Raw genomic sequence first — 20,360 nt, 5'->3', positions numbered from 1 at the left:
GCCAAAAATGCAGATACAGGGTTTTCCTCCGACAGCAGCGATATGCTAAAATATCCAATCTCAGTGGTTCAGTGGGCACTTAGCAATTTTCCATTATAATATTTAATATATAACACATTATAATATTTTATCAATGTTCTTATTTTCCATGGCTAGAAAATAAGTCTTTAAATTTCTAGGTTTTCTAGTAAATGTGGGAAGCCTGTTTAAATGGTCTACTATCCTCCCTGGGTAAAAAAGAAATCGAGGTTATACACTGCACTGAAAGTGAAGAAAACTGCTGCCTTATCTGAAATAGGGCCGGCACCACTGACTACATTAGCAATCAAGTAATCATCAAAATATTACAACTTGAAAATAAACCATTCTTCATATCCTTTCAAAGCTTCTGAAACACTACACTGGACAAAGACAAACAAGGAGGCCTTAGAAAAAAAAACTAAAAACTAAAGAACTTAAACTAAAACTAAGAAAACTGCAAACTAATTAGAGAAAAAAAAAGTTTTACTCATTTAAAATCAGTTCAAGTTTGAAAAAATTGTGAACAAAAATCTGAAAAGTGTCCCCTTTTCCTGTATTCCATTGTAGTACCACAAACTGTTCGGAGGGGCTGCACGATAAATCGTACTGTTATTGCTGTGATACGATTTTCCATTATAAACAAATCATTAGAGCGGCGATGACAGAACAGATCTAATTACCTCACACGCAGCGCCAGAGAGACGTCATTACAATAGCATCACTAAGCGTTACAAGCCTGCTTCTCCGCACTGGGACTGAACCTGCTCTCCCACGCGGGAGATGAGTAACTCAACCATTTGGCCAAACGGCAACTACAAAACGGTAGTTAAGCTCGGAGACCTTAAAATGTCGCCATAACTCAGCTTTAATGGAAATTCAACTCAAAACAGCTGCAGCAAAGGGGAAAACATGCAGCACACAGGCTGCTCAGGCTCTACTGTTTCTCTGCTAGCCAGCTCGGCTACTGAAGCTCGCTGCCTTATGCAACCCAGGGTACTTCAAAATAAGAGTCTTGGACCAACTAAGAACATGGTACCTAAATACACTGAACCAAAAGCAAAAACAACAATACTTTTTAAACTAAACACAACCCGGCATGTCTGACGCCACAGTATTTAATAAGTAACTAAAAAACAAAACGAAACAAGAATTTGTATTTGTTCTTGTGTGCCTATATAAAAAAATAAAAACCTTTATTTGGTTTTTGTAGCCTTTATAGAAAAAGCTGTTGAGATAATGCTGACTGTTTCTCAGCCCTTCAGTGCACAAAGATTTGCCTGCAGTTCTGATGTAAGTAGTTTGTAGTATTTCATTTTTTTTATTTTGCAGAATAGTAAACAGTGTTTTTGTAATTTTCTATTTTGCTTTTTGTTTAAAGGGGGGGTTAAAGAGAGGTTAGTTAGATTTCTGTTTCACACTCCAAAGAAATGTGTTACATCCAACCAGACACACATTATTTTACTAGTAATTTATCGCTTCTCGTATCGTCATCAAGACGTCCGACAGCTTTATTGAACATCGTATTTTATGTCAATATTGTGCAGCCCTACTCTCTGGGTAAAAGAGCGGCTACGTTTCCGTCACCAAAAACTTGGAAAGCTAATCATCAGATTAGAGGCAGACAAACCTGAAATATAAGGTCATGAGAACAAAGCCAACGGTTTTGTGCAATGAAGTGAGAACACATGGGCTGCCTGCCAGTAATCTTATCGCTGTTGAAAACAGTCGTCTTCCCATGGTGGCGAAACTTGTTTCTTGTGAGATGAAACTGATCAGACCTGAGGAGCTGGATGGGTGGCGAACCAACAGTTGATACAAAAAAAAGTAAAACCGGACAACAAAGCTATGTCAGGGTATGAGAGAAGACAATGGACTGGCCGACTGCGTTACGGTTTCTTGGAAAATGTCATATGGTCAAGCAGCTCTGCGTGTGTGTGCTGTGGGTCTGTATGTATGCTGTAGAGAATCTGGGTCACGGGCTGGGGAAGGGGTGGGACTGAAGCCCAACCAAGGAGGGGGACTTCCCATGACCAGGGCCATGAACGGCCTCTTTTACTGCTCGCATGTAGAGCAACAAACTCTGCACACATGCAGGCTAGCAGAGACGAGAGAGTTAAGGCAGTCTAAAGGGGAAAAAAAAGGGAAGAAAAAGAAAAGAAACGAAGGAAAAAAAAAAAGCTTCTCTCCAACTGAGATTTTTCCTCCAAGTATAAATCTGAAACCACTCTCCGACCAGGCTTCATCAGGGTTATATAACTCAGCCTGATTGGGCTGTTACTTCACTAGGAGAGCGATCTGTGGAAAACTTAAAAAGAGAGAAGGAACGTGTGAGTGAGACTGCAAGAAAGAAAGGAGTAAAGGCAAAGAACAGGAAAAAAAGAAGACAAAAATGAGATGAGACAGGTATAAAACAAGATAAAGAGATACAGAATGAGTATGAGAGAGAGAGAGAGAGAAAGAGAAAGAGACACTCCCCTCTTGAGCTGCCCATAGAAAACAGGAAATGAAGGCAGAAGAGACAGGAAGTGCCCACAGGATGTTGTGTCACTGCTTTGTGTGCTGCAGATGAAAGAACAGTGCGACAGAAGGGAGAGAAAGAAAAAAATAGTAAAAAGGAAGAAAAAGAAAAAAGTCCACTGTTTGGCCATCCAAGACATCAGCAGACTACAACAAGGGCCTTTCTATGAGAGGAGACACGTGCTATTGCATCAGACCCCTACAGTACTGCAAATTCACACCCTTCATTTATTAAACTCCAATCAAAACAGCCACTACACAAGTTTTTCAGGAGACATTTCTAAAGATAAAGTTCAAAAAATAATTAAAAGCTACAGAGAAAATGTGGCTCCTAACAACCACTCGGAAGACCTGGTAGAGACCAAAACTGCCCCCATCAGATAAACAGCACTTAAAGCTTTCATCTCTGAGAGAGAGGAGAAAATCAAGCTGCTTCAGATCTGAAAACATCCACAGGTGTTTGTCCATCCTTCCACTGTGAGAAGACGACTCAGCGCTGTGGGTCTGAAAGGATGTGTAGCTGTTCAAGAAGAACCTCACTGAGAAAAGGAGACGGACACATCAAACAAAGAAGCTGAACAATGGACTGACCACCCCAGAGTCCAGACCTCAACACCACTGAATGTGTTTGATTACTTCAGAAAATGATCAACCAGCTTCTAAGATTGAACTTTGGAGGTGTGTCTGCAGATTCTTTGAGAAACTGGAAGTGAGGCTGTGATAAAGAGAGACTCACTGAACACTGAAAAAGTATATTATTTTAAATCCTTTTTCCAGAGGCTGAAAAATGATTCAAGTATATTTAAGGGTCATTTTGACTGGAAAAAGAAATACATGAAGGGTTGGGTTGGTCTTTGACTTTTGCACAGGGCTGTATGTGTAGGCCACACACACACAAACACACACAGACACACACACAGACACACACACAGACACACACACGCACACACACACACACACACAGACACACAAAAACGCACAGGACGGCTGGTGCACAAAGGTCACACACACACACACACACACATTTCTTCAGCACGTATGGGCAGACCTAAATAGTGAATTATTCACCTCAGTGGGGAATGAAATATTACAAAAACATTCCTCCCTCTGGAAATCTAAGATTCAACTAATGCTCCAAAAGAGAGTGTTTGGAATGAAGCCTTTAAAAAAAAAATCCAAAAAGCAATGGAGAGTCGTCTCTTTTCTGCCTACAGCTAGCAGACACGTCGTGTGCACACCCATGTGTGTATGTGTGCGCGCACTAGCGCTTATGCCTGGCAGCATTAGCGTGGGCAGCAGTGGAGCAGTGAATATTACTGTCTCTGATAAGGCAGCCCACTCCCTCCAGCTTCAACCATAACAGCCACTCCCTGCATCTCCCAAACGCAATGTGCCTCGCCAGGGCTGCTGTGGGGCTACACTGCCTCACGTTAGGGCTGCATGATAAGGAATATGAATATATATATATATATATATCTCACTGTTGCCTTTTATAACCATTTCTGTTGTTTTTAGATTTTGACAATTTTAAATTGCCTGTTTCCCTTTATAATATGTGTCAATTTCATGATGAATGGACCAAAACAAACGGCCCAAAATTAATTGGAAATAAGTCTGGTTCCGTCGACTTACATTAACAGTAAAGTAGGTTTTTTAAGGAAATAAAACAGAACCAAAAAGGCTGTGGGATAGACAGTGTGTTATTAATTACAAATATTATTATATATATATATAAAACGAATGGCATACGTTGTGGCGTGTCAACTCGCCGGAGCAGTGTAAATACAGCCTAAGACCGCGCAATAATACTGCACCATATAGAGGAGAGCAGCGCGGTAGGCGTTAAAGTTCTATTTGACAACTTTTATTCATCCAAGATAATCAGTGCAGTAAGCCTGCAAGATCTTATTAAACTGAAAGATGTTTTTGCATCGAAATCACATTTTGAAAGACTGCAATTTTACCTATAGTCTATATTACGCCTTATGCTTTAAGTGGGGAAATTTCATCTAATAACATGGAGCGTGTGAACTGCCTGTAGAGGAGCAATTTAACAACAGTGTGCTGTGTACAATACAACCGCAATTAAACAGCAGCTTGGTGCAGTGCTCAAGTCTCAAGCCAGAAAAGCAGCTAGTTTGGTCTACTTGGTTTGGACCTTAATTTATAGAAAATAAATCACTCAATCATAATCAGCCCGAAATTGCAGTCGCAATATTAATTAAAAAATATATATGTAGTATATATTATAGCTCTATAGAATCAATACATAAAGCAAATCCTGATCTCTGTCGAAATTTGTATCACCACACTCAAAATCTTTAAACCCCCAATTTTGGACCAGTACAGGTACGCTTCAAGCACCAATATTTACAGGACGTTAGGAGAGAATATGGGAAGGGTGTGAAGGAAAAAAAAAACAAGCGAGAGAGAGAGAAAGGAAGGAAGGAAAGAAGAAAGGAAGAGAAGCAGTGAGATTTCTCAGGCCTTTTGCGTTGCTCTCAGAGCAGAGCAGAAAAGCGCTGCTGGGAAAAAAAACAACACAGCAAAAATACCAGCTAGATGAATTATGCATCTCGAATGGAGTCTTCCAGAAAACGAAAGCGAAGAAAGTGCAGAGATGACAGCACAAGGCCAGCTGCTCTTCTAGCTTCACCGTCAGACTGTTTTATTGGGCAGGAGGGGACGAGATGCAGCTTATCTTTTTTGTGGCTTTGCTTCTTTAAGCCACAGCCGCATAGTGCGTACGGCGCTGCCACACATTCCTGCTACGTTTGTTGCATAAGAACGGCTGTACAGTGTAGAGCAAATGTGATTGTACGCTGGGTGAGGACTGATTTCTGAGGAAGACGTAGACACGACCTCATGATCACCAAGCAGGCCTGTATATTACACTACAGTGCATAGCGCTGTTGTCTCTTCTCTCTCATATCTGTGAAATGGGAGCTTTAGGAGAAAGAGACAGTGTCCCCAACTTTAATGTACGTTAATGAACGGAGATTCACTTTCCAAGCAAGTCTGGTATATTTCTATTGGTTCATCGAAGTAGTTCATTTGTTATGAAATGTTAACACAATACAAAAGGAAGCGAGGCTGTTCAAATAAAATCAGACATTTAACTATTGTTTTCTTGTGTATTTGTATATGTAGGCAGTATTTTGGGACTTTCTGGCTAAGTAAGCTACATATCACTGTTTCTGGTTCTATATACAAATTCTCAGGTCATAGTGGGAAACCGTACTTCACTTATACTCCTGTTTTATTGTCAAGCGTTTTGTACATCATCTCATCACGTCTCATGTAGGGGGTAACCATACTTCATTTATACTCCTGTTTTATTGTCGAGTGTAGAGTTTTGCATATCGTCTCACGTCACGTCTCACGTAGGGGGTAACCATACTTCATTTATACTCCTGTTTTATTGTCAAGTGTAGTGTTTTGTATATCGTCTCACGTCACGTCTCACGTAGGGGGTAACCATACTTCATTTATACTCCTGTTTTATTGTCGAGTGTAGAGTTTTGTATATCGTCTCACGTCACGTCTCACGTAGGGGGTAACCATACTTCATTTATACTCCTGTTTTATTGTCAAGTGTAGTGTTTTGTATATCGTCTCATGTCACGTCTCATGTCAACGTCTCACGTAGGGGGTAACCATACTTCACTTATATTCTTGTTTTATTGTCATTGTATAGTGTTTTGTATATCGTCTCAACATCTCACGCAGGTTGTAACCATACTTACACTGCTGTTTTATTGTCAAGTGTAGTGTTTTGTATATTATCTCACGTCACATCTCACGTCAACGTCTCACGTAGGGGGTAACCATACTTCATTTATACTCCTGTTTTATTGTCAAGTGTAGTGTTTTGTATATCGTCTCATGTCACGTCTCATGTCAACGTCTCACGCAGGTTGTAACCATACTTCACTTATACTGCTGTTTTATTGTCAAGTGTAGTGTTTTGTATATTATCTCACGTCAACGTCTCACGTAGGGGGTAACCATACTTCATTTATACTACTGTTTTATTGTAAAGTGTAGACTTTTGTATATGTAGGCAGTATTTTGGGACTTTTTCAAAATAAGCAACATATCACTGTTTCTGATTCTATATTCATGCCTCACGTCACGCCTCACGTAGGGGGTAACCATACTCAATTTATACTCCTGTTTTATTGTCAAGTGTAGTGTTTTGTATATATCACTGAATTTTTTTTTTTTTATCCAACTGAAATGGAGATTAAAGAGTTCTGATACTGACATTCTTCAAAGTCAATGGAAAAATGCACATTCAAAGGCAGACGTGCATTTGAATGTTTAAGGTTACCTCAGCTGTGGCTTCTGTTACTAAGAGTTGAGTCAGCAAAGTTAGCAAAAACATCATATCCGATGGCTAGCAAACGTACTGGAGATGATATCATTGCTGGCCAAAACCAAACCATCTGCCAAGCGTCCGACTGCTCTCTGGCAACGAATGAAGTCATTTGTCTACATCATAAGCTCAGTAACAGTAATAGGCATAAATATGTTCTCGTAAGAGGCTACAGAACAGTCTGCTTCAGGCAAAGTTCTTCTGACAAGCCAATGCGGCAAATGTGTAGCACACCCAGCTAAAAATCCTATAATGTTGATACAACACAAACATGGGGATTTTGGGATGACGGCAATATCTGATATTTTTCATCACGTATCTGCCAGTGCTGACGCTGACATATATATATATATATAAAATGTAACCGCAGTAGTTGGAGCCCTTTTTCTTTGCTGTGATTCGGTGCTTTTGCTCCCGCAGCCAGTCTTTTTTGGCTTAGAATGATGAAAGGGTATCACTGGTCTAGTACAGTTACACCGAGTATCAAATGTTCAGTACTTCTGAATACAGTAACTGGGTAAACAACACTGACTTTCAAAACTCTCAGTCCTTTATTTAAATAAGTTAGCACCAAGTTCACATCATAACAGCTGGGCTTTTTTTTTTGTGACTTTTTTTGAGTATCGTTTGGTATCAAGCACTGCGATTCTACACTTGGTATCTATACTGAAATCAAACCTCTGGCATCGAGACAACCCTAAGCGCGAGGTATTTAAAGAGAATAAAAACCTATGCAGCAGTGAACCGGTTCTTGTTTTCATTCTTTGAGCTAAATCAGGGCCGATGAGTCAAAGAGTGCACTGCTAATCACCCCGGTTCGTTACATAATAAAAGGCAGACTCTCTCCTCTCCCTGGCCTGGGAATGGCAGTCTGCAGTAAATGGCCTTTTTTTCACAGATTAAGGCATGTGTCTGTTCATAATTAAGCTCAATGGAAAAATTATGCCACTGGCACATGTGTACAGAACTTAAGATTAGTCACTGGGAGGTGTGTCCGTGTGTGCTCGCGGTGGATATGGCGCAAAGGTTACAGGCCTGAACTGGCACATATCCCACTGGGAGAGGAAGCAAGAGAGGTAAACAGGACTACACACACACACACACACCACACACACACACACACACACACACACACCCTAGTATCATGACTCAAAGCATCAAACAGAGAGGAGAGGAATTGTGCCAACCATCACAAATATTCCATGGTCGAGTGACAATGACTTAGCATAAAAAAACAGACCAAAACCAAAACACTAGAAAGGGCAGAGTTGTGCTGAGTAACAACAGTGCTACAAACTAGGCCTTGCCTGGTGACAGTCAACCAAGTTACCACAGTAACCGCCCTTAGGCACGGTAAAAACTTGTACGGCTGCTTTAAAAACTAATTTTTTAACATGTTGGGTGATGTGATTTCTTACATTAAAGGAAAACTCCACCAATTTCTCAAAGTTTCTGTACATCTCAATTATTAAGATGCATATAAAGTCATTCAGAGTAGTCTGAGGTGAAATGGTGCACTGTAGGAACCGTAGTTTTCTTTATGTTGGTGGTGACAGGAACTACAAATTCAGTTGTCTACAACACAATTACAGCCAGTTTATTTACAATCCACAATTACCAGTGAACCTACACATTTTCGGACTTTTTATATGAAATGTTCATGGTGGTAAAATAGTGGTAAATCTGGAAAACCTAAGTTTCTTTGGAGTCTGTTTTGCCTCACACCACCACGCAGGCACCTCTCTGCCATGGACATATTTTAAAATTAATACATTTTAGGCCAAAACGTTCTCTTAAAATTATTTTAAAACCAAGTCTGAGACATCAGGCAGTGAATTCATTACCATTTCATGTCATTTCTTTCTGTGAGGGAGCTTTCAGAGCCATTAAACTTTTCAGACATCTGGTCCCTTTTGAAGTTTCTCTAGAACCAAATGACTCTGACTGTTTATATTTTATTACTTGAACTCTGCACAAATTTGGATGGAACTGGTGGAGTTTTTTCTGTAATACTACATTTAGCCGTTGTCAGAAGAAAAACCTTGAATCTCCAAAATCAGAACTTCTCAGGAGATGGAAACCTACTCCATTTTTAATTTCAAAGGAACCAGACTTTTTTCCCGAGTCATTTTGGGTCATTTCTTTTTGTCCATTCATCATGAAATTTACAAACAATGTAAAGACTAACTGGTATTTTCAAATTATGTCAAAAACTGAAATACGACAAAATGCAGATACAAGGTTTTCTGCCAACAACAGTGATTTATTTCACTTAAAATAGATGAGATGCAGCTGATTAGACGTGCTTGTTAGATGCGCTTGGTGCTGTCGGTATGAGAACCGGTCAATATGTTAGACATTTTAAGACAAATTCAGGCCACTTTATTTTAGAAAGATTAAGCTTTAGCTCATTTAGTTTGGTCCCACATACACTGCAGTGCAAGGCACCACCTTTGCTATGCATGTGAAATAACGTATGTGGAAATAAACAAAAGGTAAAGCAAAGGATAAAGCAAAAAAACCAGTAAATCCAAAGTCGGATGCAAACCTCCTCCTCCCCAGCCAACCCAGTTTAACCATTTACCACTGTTACTTTCCAAGTAGAAACCAAATAAGAGGACTCAGCTACCGGCCCTGGTCTCCTACAAACCAAAGAGCAACAAAACTCAGAGGTGTGAACCTGAATTTCTTTAACATACTACAACAGTAAAGAAAGAGGAAATGGGTACACTAAAGTGTAATGAACGCAAAAGCTGAATGGCGTCTTGTAAATTATTGTGAATGAATGGCTGACGCGCTCGCTCACACACCCGGGGTGAAAATATGGGAGTGCATAATCTCACACAATGGCATAATTCGAGAGGAGAAAGGCAGTGAAAGTGACAGACATGCAGTAGGCCAGCGAAAAAGGTGGAGGGGCCCCACCCCCCATTAGCATGACAATGAGCACTCTAGGCATTGTCTGAAGAGGGTGAAAAAAGGGAAGATTTCACGCTTAACGGCTACTCCATACAAAAGAGGGGGAGTGCCAACGGCCTGATAAAAGGTTACGGAGGCTGATCCCAGTCTGGAAAAGAACAACTTGACCAGAAAACACAGTCACATGTACTCTTAATGTGTAAATACTAGAGCTGAACGACTGATCACTTTTAAATAGCGAAATCACAAGTGCAATTTCTCGAATCGCAAAAGCGGCTATTTTAATTTGCGATATACCTTTTTGGGAATTCTGAACTAATGCTGATATCTGACGTTTACGTATCTGGCAATGCCACTACATAAACATGCATAAAATGTAGAAATTTGAACTAGACCCAGCTGGATTAGCATTACAGAGAAAGGTGATGCACATTTTTAGGGGCTAAAAATGCAGTAAAATGAATACAAAACAAATACCAGAACAAAGTGGCCTAAAGATTTAAAAATAAACACAAAATTTAATATTGATTTCAAATATATTACTCAAGTCTAAACATCTGTCTGATGACGATCTATGTTTTGAGCACATATTCGCAGATACTGATATGACCCTGACCTCATCACGTATCCCTAATTTTAACTGCCTGCTAGATTATTCACAGCTGTCTTAAGTGGAGAAAAATGAGAAAATAATCTCATTTAAATGACAAATTGTGAAAAACTGCAACTACAAATTTTCCCACAGATTGTTCAGCCTTAGTATACGGAGCAACAAACACAACCACTTTACGTTCAAAAGGCCATCACTGACCAAGGAGCTTATTTCACAATATTCACAAAAATTTAGGCCTGAAGTGATTATTATCCATTAGGAATGCACAGCCTTGACATCTGGCTTACGTTATCTGGCTAATTAAGAAAATCCTGCTGTAAAAATACCCCTCAGATTAATTAACTCACTGTCAATATGTGTATAACTAGCAACAGCACAAAAAAAAACCCTTTAAAGTCTTGCTCAGAGCTACAAAGCGGACAAGTCCCCAAACGACACACTAAACGACTTAATCTAAGCCCAATCTGGCTCTAGAGGATCAGGATTTCATTAAGAAACACGTCTGAACTACCCATTACCAACAAATAACTCCACGATCTGCTAAGCTAAGCCCAAACATGAGAGCAGAGCGGTGGCCCTTGCTCTTTTATTAAAGAAAACAAGAGGTGAACGCCTTACCCGAAACCTTCTCATCCCCTCATGTCCAGCAGATCCCCGCTTAATGGAGTTATGTTTGTGATATCATGATTTTCCTCAGCCCAGCACACAGACAAAAACACACTACAGCCCCTTACACAAACACTAGCCTTCCTTCTTCCCCCTACCCACAATTCCCTGGCAGGCTCCGCCTCCTTACCTGAGTCAGAATCTTTCTGGTCTCCATTGGCTCCGACGGTGAAGGGCAGCTTCCTCTTAGGAGCCTTCTCTTTCATCTCTTTGACGCCATCGCTGCGGTCTGATTTAGGAGTTTTGTTTGACGAGCCTTTATCTTTATCCTAAAGAAAAAACACAGGAATATTAGCACATATTAGCAGATAAAAGTGTTAGAAGACACTGGACTAATACAGTATTAGGGATATCATACTAAAGCCATCATAGGTACCGCACTGTCACAACTACTTGTAATATTTGTAAAAACATTTACCAAAAAAAAGTTCCATGTCTCAGTAAATGTGGTTTAGGGATCTACACGAATCAGGCATAACATTCTGACCTCCTCCTTGTTTCTACGCTCATTGTCCATTTTATCAGCTCCTCTTACTATATAGGTGCACTTTGTAGTTCTACAGTTACAGACTGTAGTCCATCTGTTTCTCTGCATACTTTGTTAGCCCCCTTTTACCCTGTTCTTCAGTGCTCAGGACCCCCATGGACCCTCACAGAGCAGGTACTATTTGGGTGGTGGATCATTCTCAGCACTGCAGTAACACTGATGTGGTGGTGGTGTGTTAGTGTGTGTTGCGCTGGTCTGAGTGGATCAGCAGAGTTTTTAAACACCTCAGTATCACTGCTGGACTGAGAATAGTCCACCAACCAAAAATATCCAGCCAGCAGCGTCCTGTGGGCAGCGTCCTGTGACCACTGATGAAGGACTAGAGGATGACCAACACAAACTGTGCAGCAGCAGATGAGCTATCGTCTCTGACTTTACATCTACAAGGTGGACTGATAAGGTAGGAGTGTCTAATAGAGTGGACAGTGAGTGGACACAGTGTTTAAAAACTCAACAAGGTGGTCATAATGTTATGCCTGATTGATGTAAATAAAGATATAAATATTGTTTCCTTGTAACAAACATAGATCTAATATTGCTGGCATTAAAAAAAATATATAAATAACTTAGCAAGCTTGCAGCTGGCTAATGAGTAATAATTATACAAATAGCAGCAGCATCGGCAGCAGCATCACTTTATATAGAAATCTGTCTTTACACTGTGATACATGTAAGAAATGGAAAGATTAATACTTCACTCTAAAAAAAAAAACAACAGCACAATTACAGACTGGAGGCATAAATAAGCTGCAATAGTCAATGCTTACCTAAACAAATGTGCTGTTAATCTGGATTTAAAAACACCTATAAAGCTTGCACACCACCAACAGCCTCGCTGGCACTGCAGGGCCTTTCTGAACAAAACTGCTGCTCTATAGCACCTATGCAGCCCCTAAAGCATACCTGGCCAAAAGCTCACCATTAAGGACACTCAAGGCACTCTGCACACAGACGGACGCCCACTCTAACTCACACCCATAATCAGAGTAAACTAAAGAACGTACTGATTCAATAGTATCGCTATCGGCAGAAAATGCTGCAACAGACAGGAGAAAAAAAGAATTAATACGTCCGATCAGATTCTGTAACGTAACTGATTTGTTATATTTGGCATGTTTAAGTATTTTTCATCTTTCAGAAGTGCAATTTCACAGTAAGCGGCACTACGTTTATTGTGGAAGAGGTAAATAAATAAACAAAGCCAAGGCTTCGTATAAGACTAGAGGTTTTTTTGGGGGGGCGGGGGTTGCATTGGAGTTTGTATCAGCCAATAAGGGTGGGCAACCTGACTATATTGTATACTTAACATGACAAAGGTAACACTTTGTTTGGATGGTCCACTGTAGATGCTTCAGTCTATGATCAGTCTATTTTTAACTGAGATTCAATTAAATATCTATTAAATGCAACTGAACTTGAAGTTGTGTGAGAAAAGCTGTAATAACTCTAACTCCATCCCTAAACCCAACCCTAACCTTAATGTTGTTGATAATCAACTAAGTATCACCAGACAGTTAATATAAGTATCTGTAGATCATCTATGGGGGACCATCCAAATAAAGTGTGACCAATAAATGATGTCACAACATGCTTTACTGAGCATGTGGTGGATATTGTCAGTGTCAAACATAACTTCTCTTGTTTATTCAGCAGGTCTAGTCAAACATCACTGTAAATATAAATACATATAAATAAACTGATAATAAAGGACCTTTCTTACATTAAAATTCAGCTCAAAGTTCTTTACAATGATGAAGGCAAATAAGTGCCAGCATAAGGGGAAAAACAGAAAGTAAAAACACTGAGAAAAGGAAGGAAAGTTAAATTCTAAAAACTTAAAGTAATAAAAAATAAAGTAAGAAAAATAAGTATAAAAATTAATAACGAAATGGGAGAAGAAATCATATCCCATAAACAGAAGTGCAGCAGGGCTACATTTAGCTGACATTTTCATACTTCGGTTTATTTTATTTCATTTATTTAACCTTTTATTTATTTCTGTATTTGATTAACAATGATTTTCAATGAAGACTAAACGGCGCGTCTGCTTCCTCCAACAAACCCCTGTTAAGACAACCAAATACTAACAGTATGGAGCACAGCAGTGACGGAGACAGTGACACTAAGCTGATCTCAATCTGACTCCAAACTACTCAGTGTTTTTTATGGGGGAATATATATATATACATATATATATATATATATACACTATATTTTAATATAGACTTTTTTATCTGTTCCAACTTATCAAACCTCAGAATAACTCAGAAGGCCCAGTCCCATTCCACCCCTCACCCCTACCACTTAGCACTCAGCCCTCTGTTTTGCGCATTCATGTCTAGGAGTAGGGTGTCCCGAGGGGTAGTGTGAAGTGTTGGGGCTACATGGCCCTCCAAACAGAGGTTTTTCAGAGACTCCAAACAGAGTGATATGAGAAAAAAAGAAGAGCCGGCAAGCTGGCTGAACAAGAGACCAAAGAAACCCACAAATGTGAGAATTTTCTCCGTTAAAAATTCCGATAACCACTGTTTTACCTTAGTTTAATGTAGCTTCAGTGTATTATGGTCCTTTTCTTCATAACAAGCATAAAAAAAATCGCTAATACCATGCTAATGTCTCGGTAGCTAGCTAGCTAACTTTCCCGTTCCACCTTAAATATTCCAGCAGTTCTGACGCCTGACGCACCAGAATGTAACTGCTGCTCCATTTAAGGTGGAACGGGAAAATCTGAACAAGAATCTGGTGAATATCTGACTTCAGCTTCGTATCACCAATGAATTAGGAGTGGGCGATAATAAATAATTGCCCCCCTCTTTGAAGGAATATGATGCCCTAAATGTAACTAAAGCCCAGCAGTGAGGAGCTGAACTTTACCCCCCTCTGCCGTCACTGCAGCCAGGCAGGGTCGCCTACAGAGCAGCGCTAGTAGAAGAAAGAAAAAATAGGCCTGGGCCTAATTATCGTGACATCATGTATTGTGAAAACGTCTTCGAGTATCGTGACACCATACTTCTGCCATACTGTTCACCGCTGTCAGCTGATACTCATGGTTTCAGTATCAGTATCGGTACAGTGGTATCGTGCCGTCTCTCCAGTACACCCTACATTTTTCAGTGTATCTATGAGGTCTTGTTAGGTTCTGTGCATGCAGGCTTCTAAACTCAATCCCCTCACCCTTCCAAGATAATTTAGCATTATATAACAGAGCAAACGTGATGGCCACTGCTCTGCTATCCACCCTCGGTGATCATACTTTGGGCTGAGACTTCGACGAAAGCTCCCCTGGAAAGTGTGATGCATGATTATACAAATAAAAAATAAATTAATAGACACACTTATGCAATGTGTGGTGTTTTTTTCCCTTCTCCATTTACTTGATTCTAGAAGGCAGGCAGGAGCAGCTGGAGCGCTGGCAGGCTGCTGGCAGCCCTAATGAAGGCTAATTAAGGAGCTCTTTGTGGAAGTTTGGGGTTGAACATGGAGCGATAAGGCTGAGGAGGAATGCAGAGTGGCGTTGTTCCCACAGTCTGCCTCTCTCTCCCTGCCCCTCTTTTCTTCCCTCTCTCTCCCTCTTTGTCTCAAGGCCCGGGACCACTAACACGCCCGCTGTCATGAGACTGTGATATCACTGCCTGATCACACACTACGTTACTGTGTGCGAACTCGACAGTCTCCCTCGTTTGGGAGAGAAGGGGAAAAACATCAAACCGCTTAACTCATTACTGTCCACATCTGAAACGACGAATTTACTTTGGTCCGTATGTTCTGTGGGTTCGCCTGAGCACAAATTTGAAGGAATCTTTTCAGTCGATCCAACCACATGGCTGAAAAGTGAGCTCATCACAGAATTTACTATATTAAATTTTGAATAAAACAAAAAATTCCCAATCTGTGAATAAATGTATGAAAATTACATGTAACCAAGCAAATTTACATGAGAACTGTTAGCTGTTCAGTGAAGGTATAACACAAAAAAAAAATAAATCACTTTAGACCAGGGGTGCCCAAACTTTGTCTTGGGGGGATCAATGTGAAATGTCTTTAAAAATGGATTATATAACACTGCACTACTGTCTGTACTTCAAAAATACAAATACAAAAGTAAAATAAGAATTTTCAAAGCTTTATACAGCATAAAAAATGCTCTCTTATTAGGCGAGGGGGTGGGGCTAGGGTGACGCCAACTTTGGTCTTTGAGCAAAATTTTGGACAGCGCTGCTTTAAACCAATCACAGGTTCTGTGGCCTTTTTACTCATCATACTAACTGTAGCTGAAAGGAATAAGAAATAGGCTAAACAGAAGAATAAAACACTGCACACTTAAGACACAGGGACACATGTAAACACATATCCAGTCACATGACCAGATACAAGTCTGTGGCTGCAGCTGTCAAATATTTTAATTATTGAAATATTCTATCAAATACTCTCAAATATCCAAATATCCTATAAAGATAAAAGCTCAAATTAAAATTTTGTTTTTTAATTAACAGGAAAAAAAAAATCAGAAATAAACAAGGTTCTACTGTGGGCATGAACCCAAACATTTAGATGATGAGCAGATGAAACTCTTTCATCCTCATCTTAAACAATGAGAACTGTTTTGGTCAGTCTTTGTCAGTTGACCACAGTATTGCAGGACTGCAGTACAGCAGGTGACTTTAATAATCAAAGTTTAAGGTCAATACAGCCGCCTGTTTTAGAGCTATAGGACACTAACATGGTTATTCAAACGAAACTGTCAGATTTTATGAATTTTTATTGCAGTTCTACTTTAAATATGCAACACCAGAAATGACTAGGGATGTAAAAACGCACCATCTGATATTAAACTGTATCACAGCATATCAATCATTGTATCCAATCAGGTAGTTGTATAGGGACTAGAATGTGACCTTGGGGTTAACATACTAGCTTGTGTCGCGAGCAACTTTTGTTTCAAATCTTGCACGGAAACAGAAGCTGTACATGTTCAGTCACTCCGTGTTTTTCCTATACTGAAAAATACATTGAACTGAGGCACCACTATCATATCAACTGATGTATTTTGTGAATTGTTAGGGAGACAATATACAATCGACGATATTAACTGTCAGGTTTGATATGATGGTCAACTCCTTTTTCATACATTCTGTGTTAAAATGTCTTGATACAGAGCTCTAATTATATACACGACACAGACGGCCTTGACAGATTCATCACCCCTAGTATTTTCAAAGCGCCTTCAAAAAAAAAAAAACAAAAAAAACTCAGCATTTGAGTGTGAGTGCCTGCATGGCATAAGCCCCGCCCCTTCACTGCACGCTCTGCTCCGATGGGATGCATCAAGATTCCTAGTTTTGATCAGTGTTTTCCATAAAATACGGTAAATGACAAAAGCTCAGAAAAGACGTTTAAAACATTCATAAAAAACTGACACTGTATTGAAATTATCCTGTTAATATACTATTTATACCTAAAAATTATCCTATATACACCATTTATAACAGCATAATTATATTTATGTTCGGGCAGATCATAATTATATTTGTTATTATACTTATGTTCAGGCACTCAGGAGGGACTGGAGCAGCACATGGAGAAAAACAGGCTGAATCAAATGAGTGTGAGTGCCTGCATGCTTAAGCTCCGCCCCTTCACTGCAAGCTCTACTCTGATAGGACGCACCCAGATTCCTAGTTTTGATCAGTGTTTTCCACTAAATATCGTAAATGAGAAAAGCTCAGAAAAGACTTCCAGGCACTATTTAAAACATTCATCAAAAAAAAACTGACACTGTATTGAGATTAGAATGTTAATATACTATTTATACATAAAATTATTCTATATAAACCATTTATAACAGCATAATTATACTAATGTTCAGGCAGAGAGTGCACTCAGGAGGGACTGGAGCAGCACATGGAGAAAAACAGGCTGAATCAAATGAGTGTGAGCGCCTGCATGGCATAAGCCCCGCCCCTTCACTGCACGGTCTACTCTGATAGGACGCACCCAGATTCCTAGTTTTGATCAATAGTGGTTTCCACGAAATATAGCAAATGAGAAAAGCTCAGAAAAGTAAGATTTATTTAAAACATTCATCAAAAAAACTGACACTGTACTGAAATTATCCTGTTAATATACTATTTATACATAAAATTATCCTATATAAACCATTTATAACAGCATAATTGTATTCATGTTCAGGCAGAGAGTGCACTCAGGAGGGACTGGAGCAGCACATGGAGAAAAACAGGCTGAATCAAATGACAGCTGTGAGCCACTGCTTTGCTTCAAAGCTGCCTGCGTGAGTGGCCCTGTTTAGTGACTGGTCTCCTAGCAATGCTCTTGCGCACTCGCTCTCCCTCGCCTGCTCTCGCTCTCTCTCTCCCTCCCCTCCCCCTTGCAGTGTCTGATGCAATCCTGCACTGAATTCTGTACATACGCACACACGCCGGAGTCGTATTTCGCAGCATGGTCCCATCACTGCCATGACCTCATCAGCCTGCGTCTCGGGCCGCTGCTGCAGTTAGCGCGGGGCTAGACGTTCAAAAGTAAAGCGTTTAGAAGCGAAAGAGCGGCGCCAGCACAGCAGAAACACACGAAGCTCCAACATGGCGCTCCCCAGCATGAAAAACATCCATCTAACCAACTGTAAAAGCTATCTGCACTTAAATAAACAGGATAAGGAGATAAAAGTCAGCCTGGTGACGACCAAATATAGTGGAGGAAGGAGTTTAAGGGAAGAGATCCATCAAAGGTGACATTAGGCTGACGCGCATGTAGGCTAAGCCATTTACCTTGGCACTGATTCAAATGTGTGTCAAATATATTTTTATTAAAAAAGAACTTTAAACGTTTTTTCAGTGTCTAGAACAGGGAACTAGACAGACGCTGGGCGATTCGGCAGAACGTTATCGTTATCATGACAAATCGTGTCAACATACTTTTCTTAATGCATCATGAATATCGTCACTGCGTAAGGAACATGATTCGTTTCTATGAGAGCATATTTAGTCCTCTAAAGTTGGATTTACTGAAGTGCAGCGTGTAAAATACTGATGAAATATCATTATACTTTTATAGTTTTTGATAGTAATTTAAAAAAAAATATCGTGATGCATATCTTGTATGGTGAACTGCAACTTCAAGCGCAGTGACATTATATTTTTGCCCCATCGCCCACCCCTACTAGACACCGAGGGTGTAACCATGACGATACATACATTTTTTCCACATTACTATATATAAACATATTCCAGTATTTTACTTTTCTACATTCTTTAAATACAGCAGCTGTTCGTTACGATGTGCGATAATTTCAAAATGAAGGAACCAACAGAAATTGTCCAAAATGGTCAAAAGATAACAATATTAATGCCTTCTACTGTAAAGTTACTATACAGGAGATATATTTCTTTATTGGACAGCGACAATACAGGGCTATTTTGAGGTCTGGTGCCAGAACTAAAATCATATGTGGGGTAATACAGAGGTAATACATCTGCATGATAGGAAAAATAAATAAATAAATAAATAAATAAATAACCAAGTTGGAGGTTGATCATTTCGAAAAATAAATCAAACTTAATGACTCGTGAATTGCACTTTGACGCTTGAATAGCGCCGTGTAATAAAATAATACAATGGTTTTGTATACACTGACAGATTAACAAGTACAAGCAAGCTACACTGATAATGGACAAGCGGCGGTTACACTGCGTTTAACTGAACAATGAGTTATTGGAGGTATACAACCTTTGGGGGCTCACTTTGGAGTTTTCTGAAGTCTGCAGGCTGCTTTTTTCTGTCAACTGACATCCAAAAATGAGGTTATACTGTATGCTATGGCACAGCTACCTAGCTATCACTCTGATATGTTGTGCTAAATTGGATCCTTGGAAATTAATTATGTCTCACCTACTTGACCGCATCAAGTTTAACTTTTTGCAGCTCTACGTGCCACACTCAGGGACGGCCAGCAGGGGTGCGTTAAACACTGTTATTGAGGTCTAGCCACAATTCAAATCGTTTCATCACTTTTATCAGCAGTTTTTATTCAGACAGTTACTCAGTTTAATTCAGTCTGTTTAGTGCGGCGTGATGATTAATTGGTGGGGCGCTGCCTCAACAAATGACGCCCTGAAACCAGGCCAGCTCACCAAGCAAAGCACCAAACTACCGATTTTCTCCACAGCGGATCACTTTTTACCAGGACACATCACCATGGTAGCTAATGCTGTATGCCTAACCTGCTACAGAGCAGGTGAAGCACGAGATTTTGGACCAATCAGGGCCAAATTTCTGACCCAATCAACCCTCGGAGTGAGGAGGGTTGATCCTTTTCGGGTCACTTTTTTCCGGCTCTTCTTGACGTTTTTGGCGTCAATCACGTAAAAAGCATCATTTTTCAGGTGAGAAAAATCAACTACATAATTATCTAGAATATAAATCAATAAGCACCAACACAGTAGGAGGGGCAACATTGCTTCCGTTATAAATGCATTAGTTTATAATTTACTTTTCTACATATTTACATTGTATGAATTTTTTTCTTTAAAAAATAAGCTCCTCATGTTCCCTGCAACAGGCTGTTTGTTGCAAACATCATGCTTTTATGTGCACATCAGTGATTTTAATCATGGGTCACGTATCTAATCTTGGGTTAACCGAGAAACATTCAGCGTAAGAAACTTTCATCGTAAGACGAGTTAACC

The 20,360-nt window shown here is 39.8% G+C and overlaps 1 protein-coding gene across 2 annotated transcripts in view; it reads right to left on the bottom strand.

Annotated features, from left to right (window-relative positions):
* The window catches only part of ankrd11 (ankyrin repeat domain 11), a 177,379-nt gene that overhangs the window by 19,432 nt on the left and 137,587 nt on the right, over window positions 1–20,360 (bottom strand). For both annotated transcript variants that reach the window (XM_036584434.1, XM_036584433.1), the window contains exon 3: window positions 11,245–11,383. In XM_036584434.1, coding sequence (XP_036440327.1) covers window positions 11,245–11,383 — 139 coding nt within the window. The remainder of the gene's footprint in view (window positions 1–11,244; window positions 11,384–20,360) is intronic.

This window comes from Colossoma macropomum, unplaced genomic scaffold (assembly GCF_904425465.1).
Source record: "Colossoma macropomum unplaced genomic scaffold, Colossoma_macropomum, whole genome shotgun sequence".
Taxonomy (NCBI): Eukaryota; Metazoa; Chordata; class Actinopteri; order Characiformes; family Serrasalmidae; genus Colossoma; species Colossoma macropomum.
Note: the sequence above shows the minus strand (reverse complement) of the source record. Positions and strands in the feature narration are given on the sequence as shown.